The 21,952-nt window shown below is 43.8% G+C and overlaps 1 protein-coding gene and 1 long non-coding RNA gene across 4 annotated transcripts in view; one reads left to right on the top strand and one right to left on the bottom strand.

Moving 5' to 3' along the window:
• Positions 1-731: 731 nt before the first annotated feature.
• Positions 732-10,903, top strand: gal3st4 (galactose-3-O-sulfotransferase 4). 3 transcript variants are annotated; one of them, XM_078788391.1, is made up of 5 exons: positions 732-906; positions 1,902-3,374; positions 4,831-4,947; positions 6,883-7,189; positions 7,995-10,903. In XM_078788391.1, the coding sequence occupies exons 2-5, from the start codon at positions 3,352-3,354 to the stop codon at positions 8,892-8,894; spliced, it is 1,347 nt and encodes a 448-aa protein (XP_078644517.1). In that variant the 5' UTR covers positions 732-906; positions 1,902-3,351; the 3' UTR covers positions 8,895-10,903. The 3 variants fall into 3 exon arrangements, with proteins under 3 accessions (XP_078644517.1, XP_057934210.2, XP_057934209.2); XM_058078227.2 differs by lacking the exon at positions 1,902-3,374; XM_058078226.2 differs by lacking the exon at positions 732-906 and having other exon boundaries at positions 1,769-3,374.
• The window catches only part of LOC131132544 (uncharacterized), a 31,489-nt gene continuing 13,225 nt past the window's right edge, over positions 3,689-21,952 (bottom strand). Inside the window, exon 3 of the long non-coding RNA XR_013625407.1 lies at positions 3,689-4,472. This is a non-coding gene — a long non-coding RNA (uncharacterized LOC131132544). The remainder of the gene's footprint in view (positions 4,473-21,952) is intronic.

The following is a 21,952-nucleotide window of genomic DNA, read 5'->3' as shown; positions in this document are numbered from 1 at the left end:
TGCCCTGTCATAATATTTTAGGAGCCTTATACAGTTTATGATTGGAACGTAGCTTCTGGTCATCATGCAGTTATGAAAAGTAGAGAATTCATTACATTAAAAGTTTGGGCTTCCTTTATCTCCCTGCTTTCAATCCTCAATATTTATAATAATAATAATAATAATAATAATAATAATAATAATTATGGTTATATACTGGTTATTAATACTATCCGTGGAGGAATTCAAGGTCATTGAAAAGTCATTCATAAAAAGGCTATATTTTTTAAAAAAACAAACAAACATGGAGACAGACATTTCATCCAGGAACTTTGGTCGGCGCCCCCACAAACTTTTTATGACCCTCCCTCTGAAAAGAATTGTAATCGAGAATCGTTCGGAACCGAAATCGAAAAAAGGAATCTGAATTGGAACCGGAATCGCTCAAATTCAAATGATGGCCAACCCTACACATTGTGTGTATATTAATATGTATAGTTTATATATATAAGGAAATATATACATTCTTATTTACCATCCGCAACAAAAATAATGGGAAAAAAACAATCACAGCAATTAATTAAAAATATATCTTTTCAGATTTGAAACAGGGATTCATGATTTATTTAGCCGAGGACAAAGTGCCTAATAATATAAATAAACAATGGCCCAAGTGGGGGACAGGTGGGGAGGCGGGGGGCGGGGCACGGGGGCGGAATCATGTTGTCGGAAGAAGAAGGGGGAGGGATTTAACAATCCTGCACTCAGGTTTCAAGCGCTTGCCTGCAATGTTGTGCAGCAGACTGAATGGACCAGAACGCAACATTTATTTATGTTTTTTCATATTGGCATATTTGGAAGATGAACCTCAACTCACCGCAATTTCCTTCTCTTCTAATTAACGCTGTTCAATTATTCCAAGACCAGGTAAGGATTTCATGCTTCTTTCTTTCTATTGGAAGTAATAAGAAGTGAGGAGATGGGGGAGTTTTTGGGGAAGGACCAGGACTGACATGAGATGGAAGAGGGAACATCTAGTTCATAAACGTCTTCTTCTGCTGTTCTAATTCCCACTTATTCCCACTTAGCAGCTTACGCTGCAAGCATTAGGTCACGGCAATAATCTTGTTTCACTCAGCCTGAAACAACTCAATTGGCCTCGATGGGGGGGGCGGGGGGCAACGCTCCTGTAGTTCACTATTAATATTTCACTCTATTGGATGGCTATGGTCCATATTCTAGATCTTTTCAAAGGCTATGGTCCATATTCTAGATCTTTTCAAAGGCTATGGTCCATATTCTAGATCTTTTCAAAGGCTATGGTCCATATTCTAGATCTTTTCAAAGGCTATGGTCCATATTCTAGATCTTTTCAAAGGCTATGGTCCATATTCTAGACTCATTCTTTTCATATTCACAGGGTACAAAATATGGGCTGCTGGGCTTTTTTGCCCTGAAATACCAAAATGTTGGAGTCTTTTAATTGAATGTATTTACTGTAAAACTCTACCATCTCTACCATGAGACTTTTTGGTGGTTTCTCTGTGTATCTTAGATTCATTGGCGACCCCAAATTGTCCATAGGTATGAATGTGGGTGGTAATGGGGGATTGGGGGGGGGGGCAGGTGAGCCCAATAGGTCCCCTTTAAAACAAATGTAATTGTGGTGAAAAGCCACATCATCGGAAGACCATAAGCTAGGTGGAGAACTCCACGGAGCGACGTCTGGACTTGACTCTGACTTTAGTCCAACGACTTAAAAATACTGAGTTTTTGGGTGAGTGTGTTGAGTAAAACGTGTCCCCAGCCCAAGTAGTCATCCATTCATCCATTACTACATCCATTACTACATCCATTACTACATCCATTACTACGTCACTTCCAGCAAGACAACAGGTTTTCCCTCGGCATGTTTCTTCTAGCGTCGACTTGAAGAAGAAACAAAGAAGCAAACAGACAAGAAAGAAAGAAGGAAAGTGCTGTGGAGTGGAAGTGATGAACGTGGAGATGCGTGGAGTTCCACCGAGGACAACCTGACCATAATGAAGCAGCTGTGGAAGAAGTCATGGATGTTGGACGGTTAGCATGCTAACTAGTAGAAATGGTCCAAGAACAGAGTAACACAGTACCAGACTTACCTGTGGTTGCTGCAGACCTGCCAAGTTCCCGTGAGCGGAGTGCGGATGAAAATCCCAGCATTGGAGGAGATCACCTGGATGCCAGGAAAAAGTCTTCACTGCAGTCAGGACTCATGGGGATCTGGAATAAACAACAACAACCATCACTTCTCCATAACACCTTCAAGAAATGTTGAAATAAACGTCCACGGAGGCCCGGCCATGAAAATGATGCTTTTTGGGGAAGATGGAAGGAGGAATGCAGCAAAGCAGCTAATATGATCCCGGTGAAAGCTGATATTTAGGAATGCCGAGCCAAGATTGCAAAGCAGATAGGAAATGCAGGAGTGAAAAGTACACCTTGGAGGGCGGTTGGGGGGGTCGGGGCTGGACCGGGTGTGCCCGAGACGCGGCCTTTGGATGGATGATGACAAAGGCATGACTTTAAGATGGAAGGCTATGAAATGATCAGCGCTCCAAGTTTTCTAGATCTTCCAGAACATGCACCTATTCAGCTGGATTGCTTTGGATTTCGTGCTTCGGGCGAAAACGATGACTGTTTTAATGTATTTAATGTCTAACATGAAACATTTAATGTCTGTTTAATGTATTCCACCCAGGGCCCGCTTCCGGGCACGCCCACTCCTCTGTGGTTGGCCACGCCCGAGTGCTCAGAAAGACTCGGGTGTTGTGGCGCTAGCTGGAACCCAACTCTGTAGGAGTTGATAAACGGTGTAGGTTTTGAAAACAACATGTTAAAACATGTTAACATGTTAAAACAAACAGAATGAAACCATTGGCATCCACAGTTCTTAGTATCCTGGAAGCAACAATACATTTTTAGCGTCATAATCATAATCATCTTTGATGACGACAAGCCCAGTCACGTGATGCTTATTCCCAAGACAAACAGTATGTGTTTAAAAGCGACAGTACAAATCCTCATACAGGAAGTAGCCGAAGCCACTTCCGGTATTCGGGACTCTTACTTTGGAAGCGACCGGATGTCTCGCGCATGGTCGTCTTCGGAGCCGCTCTTCCTATGAGCTGGCAGCCTTGGCGCAGATGCTGTGCACACCAAAAAAGAAGAATTGCGCCGCCTCGCCGCCCTCCCGCCATGGCTCCCTAATCTTCGCACCGGCGGCCCGCTGGCTTCCAGCCGCCACGATAGGAAGCCCAACAAGCGAGATGCTCCGAGGTCCCGGCGGCTGCAGACGAACGACACCGCCGCCGATACCGGTCCGGGGACGTAGCGATGCTTTTGAAACGGAAAGCCAGGTAGCATTTGGTGGATTGGAGGACAAAAACGGGGGCGAATTGGAGAAAAGGCAGAAATGCGATGCGGGGATTGTGTAGCCGAGCGAGGGCGAAAGGGTGTGGGTGGACTCCCTGTCACGCCAAGGCCTTTCTTTCTCCGTGGCTTTTTGGGATGTGTTGATAAAATGCACCGTTTCTTATATTTCATTTTATCCTTGCCTATCTTAAATCTGTGTTACAAAAATACCTTTACTGTGTGACGTAATAATAATAATAATAATAATAATAATAATGCATGTTGCAAAAGCACACATGATAATGGAACGTTTGGAGGATCTATTTTCATTTATTTCCAACATTCACCATTAATTTGGTAATCAGGCCATGAAAACGTAGGCTTCTCCATTGATGAGGTTGCATGAAATAATAGCACGAAGCAGTTATGGATTATGGATTATAGATCAGAGGTGTTTGGTCATTGTCTGGCCAGGAAAACCCGCCATTTTTACACCAAGCGGCTTTTACACAGAAACATGAGCAATGGCGACTGCCATCAAAGCATTTTAAAGATGGTGCGAAAAATTGCAGCATCAGCAAATCCAATATTTATCCGCTTGTGCCATTTTTCATTTACATTTTCAATACTAAAATCATAATATTGCAAACAAAAACTATGAGATTTAAAAAAACAATGTCACAAAGGACTTGTAATATGATGAAAAAAAAGTCATATTCTGGTAAAACATTAAAACTGAATGTTTGAATAAAGTCTCGAAAATTCAATAGTGAAGACTTTTGGACACCAATTTGCAAACCAGACGTATTATAAAGTCATGTTACAAGAAAAAGCAGGCAGATTTAGGACAGTAGTTGTAATATGAGGAGGGATTGGGAGTGACCAGGATGGATAGGATCAGGAAGGACATTGCATGTTAGAGGCCTTGGAGATAAAGTCCTTCAGGCCAGACTGAGATGGTTGGGACATGTCCAGAGGAGAGATAGTGGACATATTGGTAGAAGGATGCTGCCGGGTAGGAGGCGTGGAGGAAGACCCAAGAGGAGCTTTATGGATGTAGGAAGACAGGGTTGGATGGAGGAGACGGATTGGCTGTGGGACCCCTGGAGGGAAAAAGCCGAGAGAGAAAGAGGAAGTGGTAAAACGAGGAGGCCAAAAAGCTGTGATGCCAATCAAGCAGTAAAAAAAAAGTCAGATTTTTCCAGAAGAGGTGACAGACAAGATGTAATATAAAGTCTAAACATTATGAGGAAAAAGCTGTAATGTTATATCAGAGAAAGTCGCAATGTTGATAAGTCGCAAATGAGATGTAAAGTCGTCATATCCCCCAAAAAGTTAGGATAATAGATAGGAGACAAAAGTCATAATGTTATGAGAATAATAAATAAAAAGAGAAATAGTCTGATGCTTTGACACTCGTCGTCATGACAACATAAGCGATGCTGTGAATCTTCCCATCAGGATGTTGGGGTGGCTGATGTGTCGTCGCGTGGGGCCGATGTGGATGTGGAACATCTTGCTCGTCTTCGGGGTCATCGCCTTCGCCAGCCAACTGCTAGGACTCATCTTCAACAAGAGGTCAAACCACCATATTCTTTTTGTTTTCATGACCACATCCGTTCCCATTATTACAAAAATACTACTATTTCCTTTTTTCACATCTTTACCCTTGTTGGCCTGCTTAGAAGACACGCTATCTGATCTGGAAAACTCTAGTTTGGGGTATATAAATCATAACAATATGACTTTTTCCACAGCCTGGAAATATTTCACTTATTTAAGGAATCATATATATACTGTATATATATATATATATATATATATATATATATATATATACACACACACACACACACACACCGCTCACAAAATAAAGGGAACACTAAAGTAAGACGTTGTAGATCTGAATGAATGAAATATGTTTATGAAATATTGAGTTCTTTCCAGTTGAATGTACTTCTAACAAAATGACATCAATGTATCACCAATCAATCAAATGTATCAACCCATGGAGGTCTGGATTTGGACTTGTAGTCCTAATCAAAGTGGAAAACACTACAGGCTGATCCAACATCCGAGTATTTCATTACAAAGTATTTCATAAACATATTTCATTCATTGAGATCTACAACTTTATTTTAGTGAGCGGTGTATTTTGTCAGATTTGGAGGGAACTTTGGGCTATCAACGTAGCACATCAGTCACCAAGTCTCAAGTCTGGAATAAGTCTCAAGTGAAGGTGTACAGATCCAAGTGGAGTCTCCAGACACTTTGAGTCAGTCTGAAGTCCTGGGCTTGAATTAGAGTCCTCCCAAGTCCTAAAGACTATTTGGTGCCTCCCAAACAAAAGAGCAGTCTGCATGAGGACATTGTCGTATATGTCCTTTATTGTTTCGCCGCACTTTTTGCCAAAGTTCTGCTCTGTAGGGAAGTTTCAGACGGATTTTGTTCGCTTTTTCCAAGCTGCTCGAAACCCCCGGACTATGCAGCTTGACTCCAGACGTGTCAACAAGGCGACTGGTTGACAAATTCCAATGTGTTGCAGACGTCCTCCTCTTTTATGTGATCTTTTCCATGGAATTTTCTTGCCGAAGAGCAGGCTTTGTGATCACGGCGTATATTTATCATGTTTGCACTTCCATTTCAGTATAACCTGTTGTTGATGCATGTGGATTGTAAACAAGGTGGTAGGCGTCATCTACCGAGCTGGTAGAGTCCTTAGCTGGGATGCTGGAATAGTAGAACTCTACAAAAGATGTTTCCCGTCCTCCATCATGAGGACATAGATGTTCTGTCCTCGTCACTTTGGCGCCCACATTACAGCCAATATGGCGGCAAGCCAAAGTGTCCTCATGCGATGCCAGTGGCAGGAACGCCGTGGACTATATAGGCCGATTGTTCCAGCCCAGATAATTAGCCCCCATGGTTTGCTAGATATTAGCTCTCACATGAACTGGCTCGTGTCGCAGTGTTGTAATCCGTATGAAGACATCGTGGAAGATGTACGCAGCTTCCTTGGTGCCGTCATACTCAAGGAGACAAAATGGCTGTGTGGTCTTAACCTTTTCAGGGTTTGTGATGCAACTTTATTCCTCTTTTGAACGCATATTGTTTGGATTAGCAAAAGGATCTTTAGTGACCCCACAACTTTCATGACCGACACGCCACTCGTCATCACGTGTTGTTACTCTGCTGAGTCTGAACGAACGTGAACACGAGTGAACGGACGGACTCGACACGGCTGACCGGGTCCTTGCACAGGGGGAGATCTCAGGCTAACCACCAATTGGCCGAAATGAACGGATCTTTTTACTGAATGAACCGGAATGATCAGGTTCACTGAATTGAACGGTTTTGCCTACCACTGCTAGCCGCTAACGTTAGCATCAGATTGATGGAATTTATTGCTTGACTTATCTGACCGGTTGGAAGACGTCCGGCGTGGCGGATCCAAACACGGCGGATCTTGTTACATTCCAACTTTATTCTCTGACTTTTTCATGTACTGTTCAGCTTCAGCAGCATCCAGCGGGCCGCCCAGTCCGTCTTATCATCCCCGGACTCCGAGGGTCCTTCCCTGGGCCCGTGTAGTCCCCACACCCACATCATGTTCCTGAAGACCCACAAGACGGCCAGCAGCACCGTGACCAACATCCTCTATCGCTTCGGGGAGGAGCACCACCTCCGCTTCGCCCTGCCGCTCGGCTACCAGCTGGGCTACCCCCTGCCCTTCGTCGCCGACAGGGTCAAAGGTTACCAGTCAGCCGGCGCTCAGGAGTTCCACATCATGGCCAACCATTTGAGGTTTAAGAAAACTGAGGTCAGTGAAGTGAGCAGCGCGGCCGAGAAAAGGAAGTTGATAAAAGTGGTCGAGTGAAACCGCTCTACTGCCACTATACCACCACTCTACTACTCTACCACCACTCTACCACTCTACCACCACTCTACTACTCTACCACCACTCTACCACCGCTCTAGTACCACTCTACCACCACTCTACTACTCTACCACCACTCTACCACTCTACCACCACTCTACCACCGCTCTAGTACCACTCTACCACCACTCTACTACTCTACCACCGCTCTACCACTGCTCTAGTACCATTCTAGTACCACTCTACCACCACCCTACCACCGCTCTAGTACCACTCTAGTACCACTCTACCACCACTCTACCACTCTACCACCACTCTACCACCGCTCTAGTACCACTCTAGTACCACTCTAGTACCACTCTACCACCACTCTACCACCACTCTACCACTCTACTACTCTACCACCACTCTACCACCACTCTACCACCGCTCTACTACCACTCTAGTACCACTCTACCACCGCTCTACCACCACTCTAGTACCACTCTACCACCGTTCTACCACCGCTCTAGTACCACTCTAGTACCACTCTAGTACCACTCTACCACCGCTCTACCACCGCTCTAGTACCACTCTAGTACCACTCTACCACCGCTCTACTACCACTCTACTACCACTCTACTACCACCACTCTACCACTGTACTATCACTCTACCACCACTCTACTATTTTAGTCATTTCCTGGTCCTGAATTGTTGCTGTGTAAGTAAAGGCGACTTAGCCTTTTCCCCTGCTTTGTGTCTTCCAGGTGGAAAAGGTGATGCCCAGAGACACCTTCTACTTCTCTATAATGCGGGATCCCGTGGCTATTGCGGAATCCTCCTTTGATTACTACAAAGTAGCCACTCCGGCATTTTGGAAGGCCAAAACCTTGGGCGATTTTGCCGACGATCCGTGGAAATACTACAACCCTCGTGCCAGGAACAACCACTACGCCCGCAACTTGCTGTGGTTCGACTTCGGGTTGGACCACAACGCCAACTTTTCCGTCAGCTTGGCACGTCGCGGAGAGGCGCTGATCCGGCGCACCTTCAAGTTGGTCCTGATGACGGAGTTCTTCGACCAGTCCATGATCCTCCTCAGACACGCCCTCTGCTGGCCTCTGGATGCCGTCGTCTCCTTTAGCCTGAACGCTAGGCAGCGCAAGATGGGCGAACGAGGCAGCGGGAGCGGACGTTCCCAAAGCAATCCGGTCCTAACGGAGGACCAGCAGGACAAGCTGTGCCAGTGGAATGCCTTTGACTGTTTTATATACGACTCCTTCAACCGGACCTTCTGGGAGAAAGTGGACAAGTTCGGCAAGTCCCGCATGGAAGAGGAAGTGGGTCTCCTCCGGAAGCGGCGAGAAGCGCTCACTCGGTTGTGTCTCAGGGACGGAGGCAAGCCCGTAGAGGCCCACCACATCCGGGATAAAACCATACGACCGTACCAGAGCGGACTGGTGAAAATCCTGGGATACGAGCTGCAACCGGGTTTGGACAATTCCACCAGGATGGCGTGTCTGAGGATGATCCGACCCGAGCTCCAGTACAAGGACTTGCTGGACGCCAAACAGTTCCCACGAACTCGAAAACAGCAGTCGGACCAGCGGATTCGCGTGGATCCTGGACTGATGAAGACCGGAAGAGGAAAGTTTGAACCAGTTTGAGCCAAAAAACTAAACAAAAGCCTCTTTTGCACTTCCTTGTCGTACGTTTGCCTCGCGTCCTTCTTGTCCTTTGGGGATGCTGACAAAACCGAGGGACTTTTATGGTACTGACCTTATTGTTATTGTTGTTATTATTATTATTATTATTATTATTATGGCATAGGTACTGTCATTAGGGTTCATCCTGGGGGGGGCTCTTTTATCACCATGCTAGCTACGCTGATAAGCTCATCCCACCCAGGTTACGTCCGGGTGACTATAGGGGTGTTACTTCCTGTTTACAGGGCTCCAATCATGGATTTAGAAAATGTGGTTTTCTGTACTCTAACTAGGATTTTCCATTTAGGGGTGTAAGGATTCATGTTGCTTACGTTGGCAACTACGAAATTGAATCATTATTACCAGTCGGGCCTGGAACCGATTAACAGTGATAAACGAGGGACGACTAGATGGGGAATTTAGGTTTTGTTGAGCCGCATGATGAGCACAAAGTCCGGGTACGTCGAGCCACTTTGGCGGTCCAGGCCTCGGGGCTATTCAACGTCGTAACCAAGGGAGCCACACTCACCCAAACGAGGAGGCCCAGGGGCCGAACCTGCGCTGCCCCAACATGTACACTCGACACGAGCTATGAACATATCGAAACATTTAGTTGTCTTGGTAACCAAGTTGCAACACAACACAAATGACTGATGGACGCCATTGGCAGGTTTTACCAAGACTTTGTTGTTAGCAAGGATCCATGCTAGCCAAGCTATAGTTGCCTTCTGATGCGTAGAGCAGGACCAAGACAAAACAAAGGACTTTTGTTGACGGTTGTCGTCCAAGTGTTCTATTATCTCCGTGCTCGTGTTTCCCAACTGAGGATGGACCGGGTCCAGGTTTCCATGTTTGCTTGGAAAGTGCCTGCGTAGCTTGTTCCTTTGAAACGCCGTTCACTTCGCTACAAAGTCAACGCTTCGGCTTTCCCACTGCATTTTCCATAAATGCACATTTTGTAGTCCCGTCTCCGTGAAAAGCCTCCATTCCCGATAACGCCTACCGCTTCCTCTTTGTGACGCCTCGTTGTCTCCCCCCACAGGGCAGCGGGAGTACTGCTGAGTTTCAATGGTTTCATTATTTGGGTGATGTTTGGTGGCCAACATGCGGCTGGCCACCGGTGGAATAGCCGTGTCCTCAGCTTTTACTTCAAGCGTAATAATACTGCGTAATAATACTACAACACCTCTAAAAGTCAGACAAAAGTTGGAAATATTTCATGGAAAAAAATCTTCTGCTGTAAATCTTCCACAAATATTGGCCTATTAGGGCCACACCGACAACACCAAAGAATGGTCCTTGCCACAACCCATGAGCATTTGAAGAAAACGATTTTTTGAGACAAAATGATCCGATCAATTTGCAAGAATTTCCATTGTGGTCGAAATGAAGGCGTTGCATCACCAGCAAAACGTCCCAAAGTTGGGGGATAAGATTGTGATCCCTAACCCCCCTAAAGTGAAAAGAACCCATAAAAATATCAAAGTTGTGAGTACGAAGCCATAGCAACACGAGAAAGACGGGGTGCCATTAAGTCTTTGCAAAGTGGTCCAGCCTGCGTCCGGCAGCGTTACCAGGAACCAAGTCTGTGTTACGTCAAGTTGACTTTTCACAAGAAAACGTTTTTTAATGTTTCATACATTTCTGGTTATTATGACAGAAACCCTGGAAAAACTCTGAGAAAAAGTTGACTATTAGTATTATAATACAAGTATTGCCATAGTATTAAAAGAATGAATGTCATAGTGTTCCAATGAGTGTGCAGATTGTGTGTAGTCCCAATATTACAACAAACAAGTCAAGTCTCAACTTGTAGTCCCGGAATAAAGTCGGAACTACAGGAAGCCAGTCATACGGTTATGGGAATAAATCCTTAAACAAGCTTTGTCGTTTCAGTGTGGCTCTAAAACATAAAGCCGTGTTTTTTCTTTGGTGATATTTATTGTATATATATATATATATATATATATATATATATATATATATATATATATATATATATACATATAATATCACAGATGGGTTCCACTCAACAAGAAAAGTGTGATGACGACCATAGAACTGAAAATTCTGTGGTGTTGCTTTCCTGGGTGTTGATCCTGCTACTTTTTTTAAGCTCATACACTACAAGTGTATTTACCTGTTTATGTGAAAAGGTACTTTATAAAAATATATTGTATTTCATTTTAGAATTGCATGGATTTTTTTTTTTAATAGAACAATGGTACTCTTTTCAATTTATTTAAATTACAGATAAGAATTTAATTACAGAAAAATATGTTGATATAGGATTTTTTTTTGGGGTGGGGGGGTGATTTAATGGATACTGCATAAAATATTTCCTCAAATAGTGTCTTGTTTTTAGATGCCACACCTTAATTGAATCACTTTTTATTGTAGTATTATATGCATTATATATTATTTAAAAATACGTTAAAAAATATCCGTTCATTCATAATTAGATTTTCATCCAAATGTTAATTGAATACCTTTTTATAATAGTATTATATTAGTATTTGTCATTTTTAAGTTTTAGCTAATCCACTTAAACTCATTTGTATGAAGGCAATTTCTGACAAATATTTAAGACATACTATGATGTATTATGTATTTGAATTTGGTATTGACGTGCGTAGAGATTATTTAAAAAATATGTTGAACCAAATATTATTTGGAAAGAACATTACCTAAGGCAGGTATTCCTTGGTACTCTCTGCAGTTGAGTAAATAAAAGTTGGTCACTATTTGAGGGAAATATTGGTGATTGGTCAATGATCAATGATTGGTCAAACAAGCTTTAATGAAAGGGACGTTGATTTTTTTTTAAGCTTTGCTTTACTGACAAAACCCCCTAAAAATACATTGATTATTTTTCATGAAAAATGATGGAATAGTTTATTTCAACAAAATAATTGGAACATATTTCCATATGTTTCCAAATGAATTGATTAATTTAAAGAACAATATCAATCCATATTAAATGATAGCCTTTAGCTAAGCAAACATTTCATCTATTGTTGATCTTATTCTTCTGAATACAATCCAGCATTTTTGGTGTCCTGGTGTGCGTATGAAAACTGACTTGCTACATGGTGTGACCGACCAGCCTTCCAATTGTCTTCTTCCTCCCAACATTTTACGTACCAACGACAAACCCGAGGCTTCAACCTTACTTGAAACTTCTTGTAGGATTTTGTAGTACATGAAAACTTTTGTGTGCATCATCTGATTTTCTTGTACAAAATAAAAGGCAAACCACTTCACTTGATGTCTTTCTTTGGGGGACGCCAAAGCGCCGCTCATCGTGTTTACGTTCCTGCTGCATTCATGCTGCTCTGTAACCAGGTGGGGTCGCTGTGGTTCCAGTAGAAGCTTCTCTCCAACATTATTGTTGCTTTATTTTATGCAATGATTCTCACTTGCTTGCTGTCATGCTGGACATTTGCTGATCATTTCTATTTATTTTCTCTAACACGGCCAGGAAGCGACGTCGTGTGTTTACGCCTTGTTGCATAGACGCTGTAGACGTATGTACGCTGACGCTGCATCCCATCCGGTGGGTTAGCCCACTGCTGTGGGACGTCAACATCGCCGCCATATTGGATGCGTGTAATACAAGTCAATGTACTTACAAGCGCCTTTCTACGAACACATTTCACTTAATGCCTCCCACTTTTATATTCCCACACACGCTCCCACGCTCTACTTGGGAAACATGGATTTCATCTTCTCAGATGGCTAAAATCATAAAATAAGATTATTATTGATCCCGCACAGGAGGAAAGTAGTACTGAAAAACCATTACTATATACTATATAACTATATATATTACTATATATATTATATATCGTACAGTATATATATAGTATAGTATATATTATATTATTAAGCTGAACTATATTATTAGACCTTCTGATAATGTAATATTAGGAGGAAAAGTATACAGTTAAAAATTAAGGATAAAATATGTTTTTCATTTTTTTAAAGAAATTATTTTTCCACATAATATCAGGTTTATTGCTCATAAGATTGCAAGTTTTTTTCCTGCTAAAATACAACTTAAAAAAATGTCATGTTTTGAATGTATTCTCATAAAATTAAATGTATTTTGTCAATTTCTGCTTAGTTTTTTAAGATTTTTTTTGTAAATATTACGAGGATAAACTTTTAATTTTGAGGAAAATATCATCATGCCACTAGCACAAAGTTTAAATATTAATCTGGAAAAATCCAACACCAAAAATATGATAATACTAATATTACTAATACTGTACCTTTGGCCACCCCCCACAGTGCTATTCTCAGCCACTAGAGGGCTCCAAAGTCAATGCACAGTAGCGACTGAAGACAATGGCCATCCCAGGCTTGACCCCTCTGCCCCCCCCAAGGAGGAAAAGGAAGGTGCAGATCATGAAGCATCCCCCCCCAACCCCCCCAACCAAACTTCAATCCTCCACATACGCCAGAGGTCAGAGGTCAGCTTCCACCCCGCAGGAAGACAGGCAGGAAACGTGACGGGATGTACGGCGTCACAACGCTCTGACCTCACCGCCGCTCACTGCTGGCCTGCCAGGCAACGAGGGTCCGAGGAAGCGACCCCCCCCCCTCCCAGAAAGGCACCAACTGCGGACGGATGAGCCAACAAGACTTGCCCCGGTGGTGCGTTCAATGGCGTGTCCTGTGGCACCCCGTCTAGCGATTGTAGCGCTAAAGGTCGGTTAACGAGGAAGCAAAACTCACCAAACGTTATCTGTCACTTTCAGATTCACCGTCTTAGACTGATTGATTGACGCAAAAAACCACAATCATCCTTTCTCCGCCCCCACGCCCCTTTTCCATGCTTTTCCATGCTCTTCCATGCTTTTCCATGCTCTTCCGCTCGTAAATACCAGCTAGCCGTCCTAGCGTGACGTTGACTTGATGTCTGCCATACGACATGATAGCGATACGACAGTCAGCATACACAAATATACTGGTAGAAAATACATGTATTCATATGATCAAGTGTGCTATATATTAGCATGCTAATTTCAGGTTAGCCAATTGAATGAAGTATCACTGGTGGCTCTGCTAGCTAACATTCCTAAAACCATACAGAGGATACAGAATATTCCTCAAAAACATCATAGAGGCCCCGTATATCACGTATGATATATTTTAGCAAACTTTAGCAACACTAGCATAGCTATGCTAGTGTTGCTAACGTCAGCTAAAGTGGGAACATTTCAGGGAACAGCGGCATCATGCAAGGTGCGCCACTTTGAAAACAGGGTGAATCTCAGACATGTTAAGAGGAGGGGGAGGGTGTGGGGGGGGGCGTACAGTATTTATAAAGTGTAGGCCCACCCGGCCCGGCATGCTCGGGATGCTTGGAGTGTTAGCAGAAGCGGCACAGAGCGGAAAAACAGCGGCAGCATTCCTTCGCCAACGACGCTCCAACTTTCACATGTTCACTCGACGTGTTGAACTGTTACCCCGGGTCCGGGCAAGGAGCGGGCGGGGCCGCCATGTTGGGGGGTGTCATGATTGTTATTGCGTCCTAATTAGAGACCTCCGTGGTTATTTGCTTTGGTCGACCAATCACACGCCGACTATAGCGGACTTCATGGAAAACAAGTATTCATTGGAGTCTTTCTACCAGGGGTGCCCAAAGCCTTTCAACCAGGGGTGCCCAAAGCCTTTCAACCAGGGGTGCCCAAAGCCTTTCTACCAGGGGTGCCCAAAGCCTTTCTACCAGGGGTGCCCAAAGCCTTTCTTCTCATACTATGAGTTTTTCCCAAGTAAAATTGTGTCTTTTTTATTTAGACATTATTCTCATAGAATTATGAAAATTAAATAATTCTCCCATAATTTTTAATTTTCCTTCAACTTCAATTTTTTCCTTGCAAACTTGGCAACCTGGTTTTCCAATATTACCATTTTATTTATTGTTTCATTTTTCCTGCTCTTTTTTAAAAATTCAAATTTATGCTACTAAAATGATATTATAGGTATAAAAAATACACATTTTCCTATTAGGATACAGCTTTTTCTCTTAATATTATGGCTTTATTCTTGCAAAATGAATGCTGCATTTTCTATTTAAAAAAAAAAGAATCCAATATTTTTGCTTAAATATTTGACCCTCACAGGATTAAATGTTCTCCCTTTATTCTCATTAGATTACTGCAGTTTTTTTTTATTTTGCTGTATTTTTTTTTTAATCTTCAGGTTTTTACCATACCTCTAGAAATATTATGAATTTATTGACATAATATCATATTTTCCCAAACTTAATTACTACGTTATTTATTTTTAAAATCATATTACAACTTTATGCTACTAAAATAATGTGATTTTTCCTCATAATATTACCAATTTATTCTTGTAAAAAAATACATTTTAATTTTTTTCTCATAATATTATTTGGACTTTATTTTTATATTACAGCTGTAAAAAATAATTGATTATGACTTTAATATTCGACTGTCACAGGCAACCTCAGAGGACACAAGCGGCCACGAGTCGGTTCATTAAAGCCGAGCACTCACTGTCATCGTCGTAAACATTAATGGCCGCTCGTGACGCCATCCGCCATCAAGGTCGCTTCCAATGGCAATCTGCAGGGGGCGGCAGTGAGCTCGGATGATAAGTCAATTAGGTTTTCATCTCCTCTTCATCCTCCACCACACCCTGGATGCCCCCCCGAAGCCCCTCCCCCCGGCGTCCCCTGCAGAGATGACGTCACAGAGCAGCCTGGACCGTTCTCCCTCCCCGCTCTCCCAGTCGGGGGCGGCGGGAGAATGCCGGCCTTCGGCAGACAGAGGCCCGCTTGTGCTGTCACGGTCATAATGGCGGCGGGACAATACGTGCAAACATCTGTGGCTGACCGCCACATCCGCCAGCCGGCTTAGCGACGCTTGGATCAACCGCCTCGGAAAAAAACGTCTGGCTGCAGCATCTCCTCAACGCAAGCGGAATGTCTTCCAAATCATCAATGACACTTTTTATACTTACTTACAATACTTACAATAACACGCATACAAAGAAATACATTTTCCTACAAATAAAAAGCAAGAAAAAAAATCATTCAATTGTTTTGTCATTTTCTGCACATTTATTAGATATATTTTGTATTGTTTTATTTATTATTATTATAGCTAAATGAATGCCTCATTGGCAATAATATTATTACTACAGTTTCGTTCTTTTTATATTACAAACTGCATTTATAATATTTTTATTACATATAATCGAGATTTGTCATTATTTTATTATCATATATGATTTATTATTATTTATTTAAGGGTTCATTTGTTCTTATTAAGCTAAAATAAGCATTAAAAAATGTAAAAAAAATTAAAAAGAAAAAATCTCGAGATTTATTGTTGTACTAAAACCAATAAAAAACTAAAAGTAATGTTGTTTTTATTATTTACATTATATATATATATATTTTATTATTACTAGTGTTATTAACACTACAGCTGAATGGATGTACCTCAATAAAAATATATTATATATATTTTAATATTTAATATTATATAATAATACATTATTTATTCATCACGTCCTTGGCAGTGTCAATGAAAAAAATGACTACTATCAGTATTTATTTTTTATATGATTACATTTCCATTTTTAGTCAATGATATGAATTTTGATGATCAATAAATTGGTAGCTTACAGGATGGCCCAAACTCTCCTTGTAACATTTGCATAAAATGTCAGACATTTTGCGACATTCAACGCATGGAATTGTGTAATATTGTTCAAGTGTACCTAATGTTTTGACTTTGTGTGAGCGGTCGGCCACCGGGGACGGCCCCCGTGGTTGGGCGGCTGGAGTCAAACCACCAAAACGTTCGTGTGGCCACAAGTCCGGGATGGCTGCCCCTCCAAAACTTAGCTAAACGCTAACATTTGCCACATTTCCCCAGGTTTGGTGGCGGGGGCTAGGAGGGGGGAGGGGGGGGGGCTATTGGTGTGTTATGACATCATTTGTGTGGCGGCACGGTGGTTCTGTACACGGACCGTGCCAACGTACCGGCCGCCATGTTGTGGACGCGGTGCAATTCCTTTTCCATTTCTTTCCAACTTGCTTTGCCGACCTTGGCACAGTCTCTTTGAGGTCAACGTGCATTCCCAGCTGCTGGGGGCCGTCCCACACGCCCACACACACACACACACGCTAACACACACGTATGCTAACATAAGCGTGCCCCTCACGTGGAACATGCACCTGACCCAGCGGCACACGTCCAAACCAACATCATCCCAAGCAGACAAAATAAGCTCGGGGGGAACTGGAGGTGGGCGGTGTGTTGGCGGGTTGGGGAGGGGGGGTCTACTGTACTTATGAGCGTCATGGCAACAGCGGCGGCCGCATGCCACAAGTTCAGGCGGCAAACAGAACACGCTTTGCTAACAATGGCCTCCTTCTGCTCAGTGTCCCAATTTGGGAAGCGGGCGGACAATTTGGGACCTTGTGAGGGGTGGCCGGCATCTCGCTGGGGGAGGGTGGATGCAGAGGTTGGAAAATGCCTGCGAACAAAAAAGCCTTGGTTTTAAATGCCTCGGTCGCCCTCCGCCTTTTCTTTGTTTGGACGCAAGAATTCTGCCGGGAACCAAAGACGACGCGGCATCGGGTCCAAGGGGTCCAAGGGGTCCACGGGGTCCGAGGGGTCCAACTGGGTGTGGTTGACATTCAAATGAGTCCATTTGGGTGCCGTGTCCCATCAGAATCTGCTAAATGGCATCAGGGCGTGTCCCTGGCGTGCCTTCCCGTGCATCGGACACCTTCCTATGTGAACTTTGACCTTTGGTGGCATGCTGAAATATTGCGCAACCAAAGCAGGGAATGCCGCGGGAGCAGCTGCTTGCGTCGGCTTGACGGCTCCCGCGCGGTTAGACGGACATGCAGGGTTGGGTTTGACTCTTTTAGACACAACCCGATCTGATTGATGGCGAGCTGAGGGTAGGCGTTTGATTACAATTCCTTGATTGACATGCTAAATACTTTGGACGCTAATAATAACTTGAAAAAAGGCTACGGGGAACAACGTCTGAACTGCGCTACCAAATCTTAGTCTTTGACTTTCATGGACTTTTCACGCGACCCGACTCAGATAGTTTGGTTTTGATGCCCTGGAGAAATAGCTTGGTTGCTATGTTATGCTATGTTAGCTAGCCAGTTGCAGCGCAAAAGGCGACAAAGATTTTCATAGCAAACCTCAGGTCTCAAACTTTTGTTATGATGCCGCTGTCTTCCAGGAATAGTTTGATGAGTACGAGCGGTTAGCTACCTAGCTAAGAAAGTTGAGGTATAGCACGGTCGCCATGGTTGATTGGCTAGCTGGCTGGTTAGCTTTGCTAGCAACTTTCAGTTGATTTACATTTATGGTTCTTAAACTACAACAGTCTGACAGACAACAGAAATAGTAGCGATGGTTGGTAGCCTTGCTAGCTGGTGCTAGCTAGCAGGAAAAGGTCCCAGTGACCGTTGATCCAACTATGCTATAAAACTCGACTTTATTGACTTAATCGCCGTTGCGAAAGATCTGGTTTGATTCCATGTTCCCCGAGACATAGCTTGCTTGCTATGAATGCCAAGCTAGCTGGTAGTGGCAGAAAATAGATGCAAAGATTACCATGCTAACAAAACACATGGGTGCTAACAAAACCTCTGGGATCAACTTCCCCGAGGAACATGTTTCCTTTAGCCAGAAACCAAAGTCCTCCGCTAGGTGCTAAAGACACAACATAGTCTTGTTATTGCGACTGATAGATCAACACAGCCAGCAAAATCCTCAACGCTAACGCTAGCATGTCATACAAGAACAGAGAAACCGCAGTGGTGTTCAGTCCAGGACCCATCTGGACCCGAGTCCTGTTCCCATGCTGCACACGGTCCAGCTGTGCAGCGTCGCCATGGACACGGACAGAAAGGTCTTTGTGCGGAGGAGGACACGCAGGCCTCGGGCGGCCATAAAAGGCGGCCAATGGAACGTCCCGGCAGGTGATTAAAGGCGGCCATGGAGGAGAAGCTGCTAGGGAGGAACAAAAGGGAAGTGAAAGATTTAGGGGGGTCCTCGCTACAGCGTTGAAAAAAAGTGAGGAGGGGATTCTCGTCCGACTTTGATGAGTCGCCATGCAACCGCTCAGCTAGCACTGGCTCAGCTAGGAACATCTCTAGGAAGACACCAACAATGTGAGAACATGAAGTAACAAATACGCCAAATGGTGGCGCTTCAGAAGTCGGATTGACTTGAAACTTCTCACACCCCTCGATGCCGCTCTCAGCCCAAGCTAAAGTACAACAATCCAGTGGCACTTTCCAAATATATCATTTTACTAGAAAAACATTTTGACATTTTCTATGCCGCTTATCGTCCAGAGTCGCGGGTATGCTGGTGCATGAATTTGGGCACCCCAACAGAAAAAAATCTAAATCAATATTTAGTAGATCCTCCTTCATCAGAAAAAAATGCTTTGATGGTTCCCAGCATGGACAACCCCTCAGATTACCAAAAGAATTCTATGTTCCAATAATTAGTATTAAAGGTATTCAAACCAATAAAACAACAAGGGTGCCAAAATTTAGGCACCTACTTTTGTTGAAATAATAATTGGCCACTTTCTGTAAATCCTATCAATTCTATTCCACTTGTCATCCATCAGGTTGTTGGTCTGCTAGATGATATCTTTACCTGGAATGGCTGATCCCGACCACCAGGGATTTACAAAGGAACATATGGACCATTACCAGGGGTGCCCAAAGCTTTCCATACCAGCATATCTCCACGTGTTGCTTCATCTGCCTTATATACCTTCCATTTTTCCCCGGAGGAAAACATGGTGGACATCCCTGATGTAGCGCTTCACTAGCAACATGACTGACCACACCGACCAACCAGTGGGGGCGCTGCCCCATGCCATCGCAAATAAATAATAAGTGGCACAGTCAGGACAGTGTGCCCCCCCCCATGGTTGCGGCCTCCGCTCCGCTGCGCTCCACATAGTGCCTCCAGTGGAATGTGATGACCACGGTGTGGACAAAGCCTCGCATTCATGCTCCCTCAGCCCACTCTGGCCGCCTTGATTTCAGAGCCGGGGGGGGGGGGGGGGGGGGGGGGGTCATTGGTCTGGGTGGGGGGGGGGTGCTCTGTCCAACCCTCTGTGTAAGTCACTGTGTAGCATTAAATACATGAAATGAAAGGTTAACGACGAAAGAGCCGACTTCCTGTCTACTGGATGCAACACAATGGAGTTGTTGCTAGGCAACCACACACCAACACACACGTTGACAACACTTGTTGTCTGTGCCGTCACGTATGGACCAGTTTAACCCGAACTACACACTGTACTGTATTCCTTCACTGGATCTCTTTAGCGCCTTTATCGTTGGAAGGCTGGGGGGGGGGGGCACATCTTTCCCCTCGCCAAGTTAAGCTAATTCCATGATTCCATTCTAAATGCTAGTCTTCATGTTTATGACAATAGGGGCTGAGGCGTGGGCGTCGGCCTCTTTGGGGCTCCTCCCTAAACTCCGCCTCTTGCAGACCAATATACCGTACAGTCGGGGGGGTACATAGTACTTCTCCTCCAAATGAAAGTACTAAAACCACACAAACAACAAACATCTACCACGGGGGTGTCCAAACGCCCCCCCCCCCCCCGTGACAGCCGCATAGTGGAAAATTAGCCCTTTGATATTTTGTAAAGCTATGTTAAGAAGTTATAGATATTTCAAGAAAAAAAATATTTTTCCTCATAATAAAAATAATAATAATAATCTATGCTCATAAAATGTTGTATATTTTTCTCCTTGTTGCAGACGGCCAGCTACTGCCCCCCATCAGCATAAAACAGACCGTGTGAATGGGCAGAAACAGGAAGACCAAGAGCTAATTCCCCCAAAGAATGATGAGACATGAGCTCGTTGTCCGATGCCGCCATCCCACCAGATCCACAGCCAGACAAACGCTGTGCCAAATGTCAAATATTCTAAGCGGCCTGCTTTTTTCTTCTCTCATTGATTCGTTGCCATTTCGCTCGTTGAAATCCTGAAATTCACACACAGGATGCATACGACTTTGACCCGTACCTCCGCAAAAAGGAAGCTAAGGACTTTGGCAGTCAAGGTTACTTTTTGAAGACATCTGAAGACGTGTTTGGCAGTCAATGAGTTCATTTAGCTCTGTTATAAAAACAAAGCATGTATTGGAATGAAAGCACACACATGGAGCTGCTGGGGCACTGCCCCACTTGCCCCTGATGCAACCCCCCCCCCTTGCTGTCCGGTGTGAGATGCCATTTTGAGAGCCCGTCGGTGGAAAGCGAACCATCAGAGCACGCTAGCGTGAAGAGTGCTCAGGTAATTCAACACAGATTATTATTGTGCGGCTCTTCCTGCTGCATCAATCATTCAACAGCCACGTAATCCAAACGGACAGCTCGCCGCTTTGCTTACAAGCTCAGATTCCTTGCGTCCACAATAAGAAACGCCACAAAAAATGGACGGCTATTTTTTCCATGGTACTTTTCCACCACGAGGGAAGAACGAGTGGATGCATCGTGTTGCTATAGAGCATCTTTGGGAAGAATCCATGACGCTGAAGTTAAGCAATCATCAAGTGTGTCTGAACCTTAAAATGGTTGTGTCAGTCAGACGTTTGGAGACACTTTCTCATGCAACTACATGATGACATGAGTCTGAACTTTGATGACTTTATGCCAAAAGTTTGGCGACATGGGGGTGCCTAAACGTTTGACTGGTACTGCAGGTAAGAAAGTGTGCATAATGGAGTGACACTTAATGATGCAAGCTAACACCTATTGTTCTCCTGGAGGACTACCTCATACCGTGGTATGGACTACCTCATACTGTGGTATGGACTACCTCATACCGTGGTATGGACAAATTACGAGACAGATGGTAATTTGTGCTAAAATCCTTCAAGAACTGCAAATCTTTACGGTTCCAGCGTATTATGACAGCTCTTGTATTGGCAGTACAGTAAAAGCACCTGCTCAGCATT

This window comes from Doryrhamphus excisus, linkage group LG2 (assembly GCF_037039965.1).
Source record: "Doryrhamphus excisus strain RoL-2023G ecotype Guam linkage group LG2, RoL_Dexc_Guam_v1.1, whole genome shotgun sequence".
NCBI classification, from domain to species: domain Eukaryota; kingdom Metazoa; phylum Chordata; class Actinopteri; order Syngnathiformes; family Syngnathidae; genus Doryrhamphus; species Doryrhamphus excisus.
This window is presented reverse-complemented; position numbering and strand designations above follow the sequence as displayed.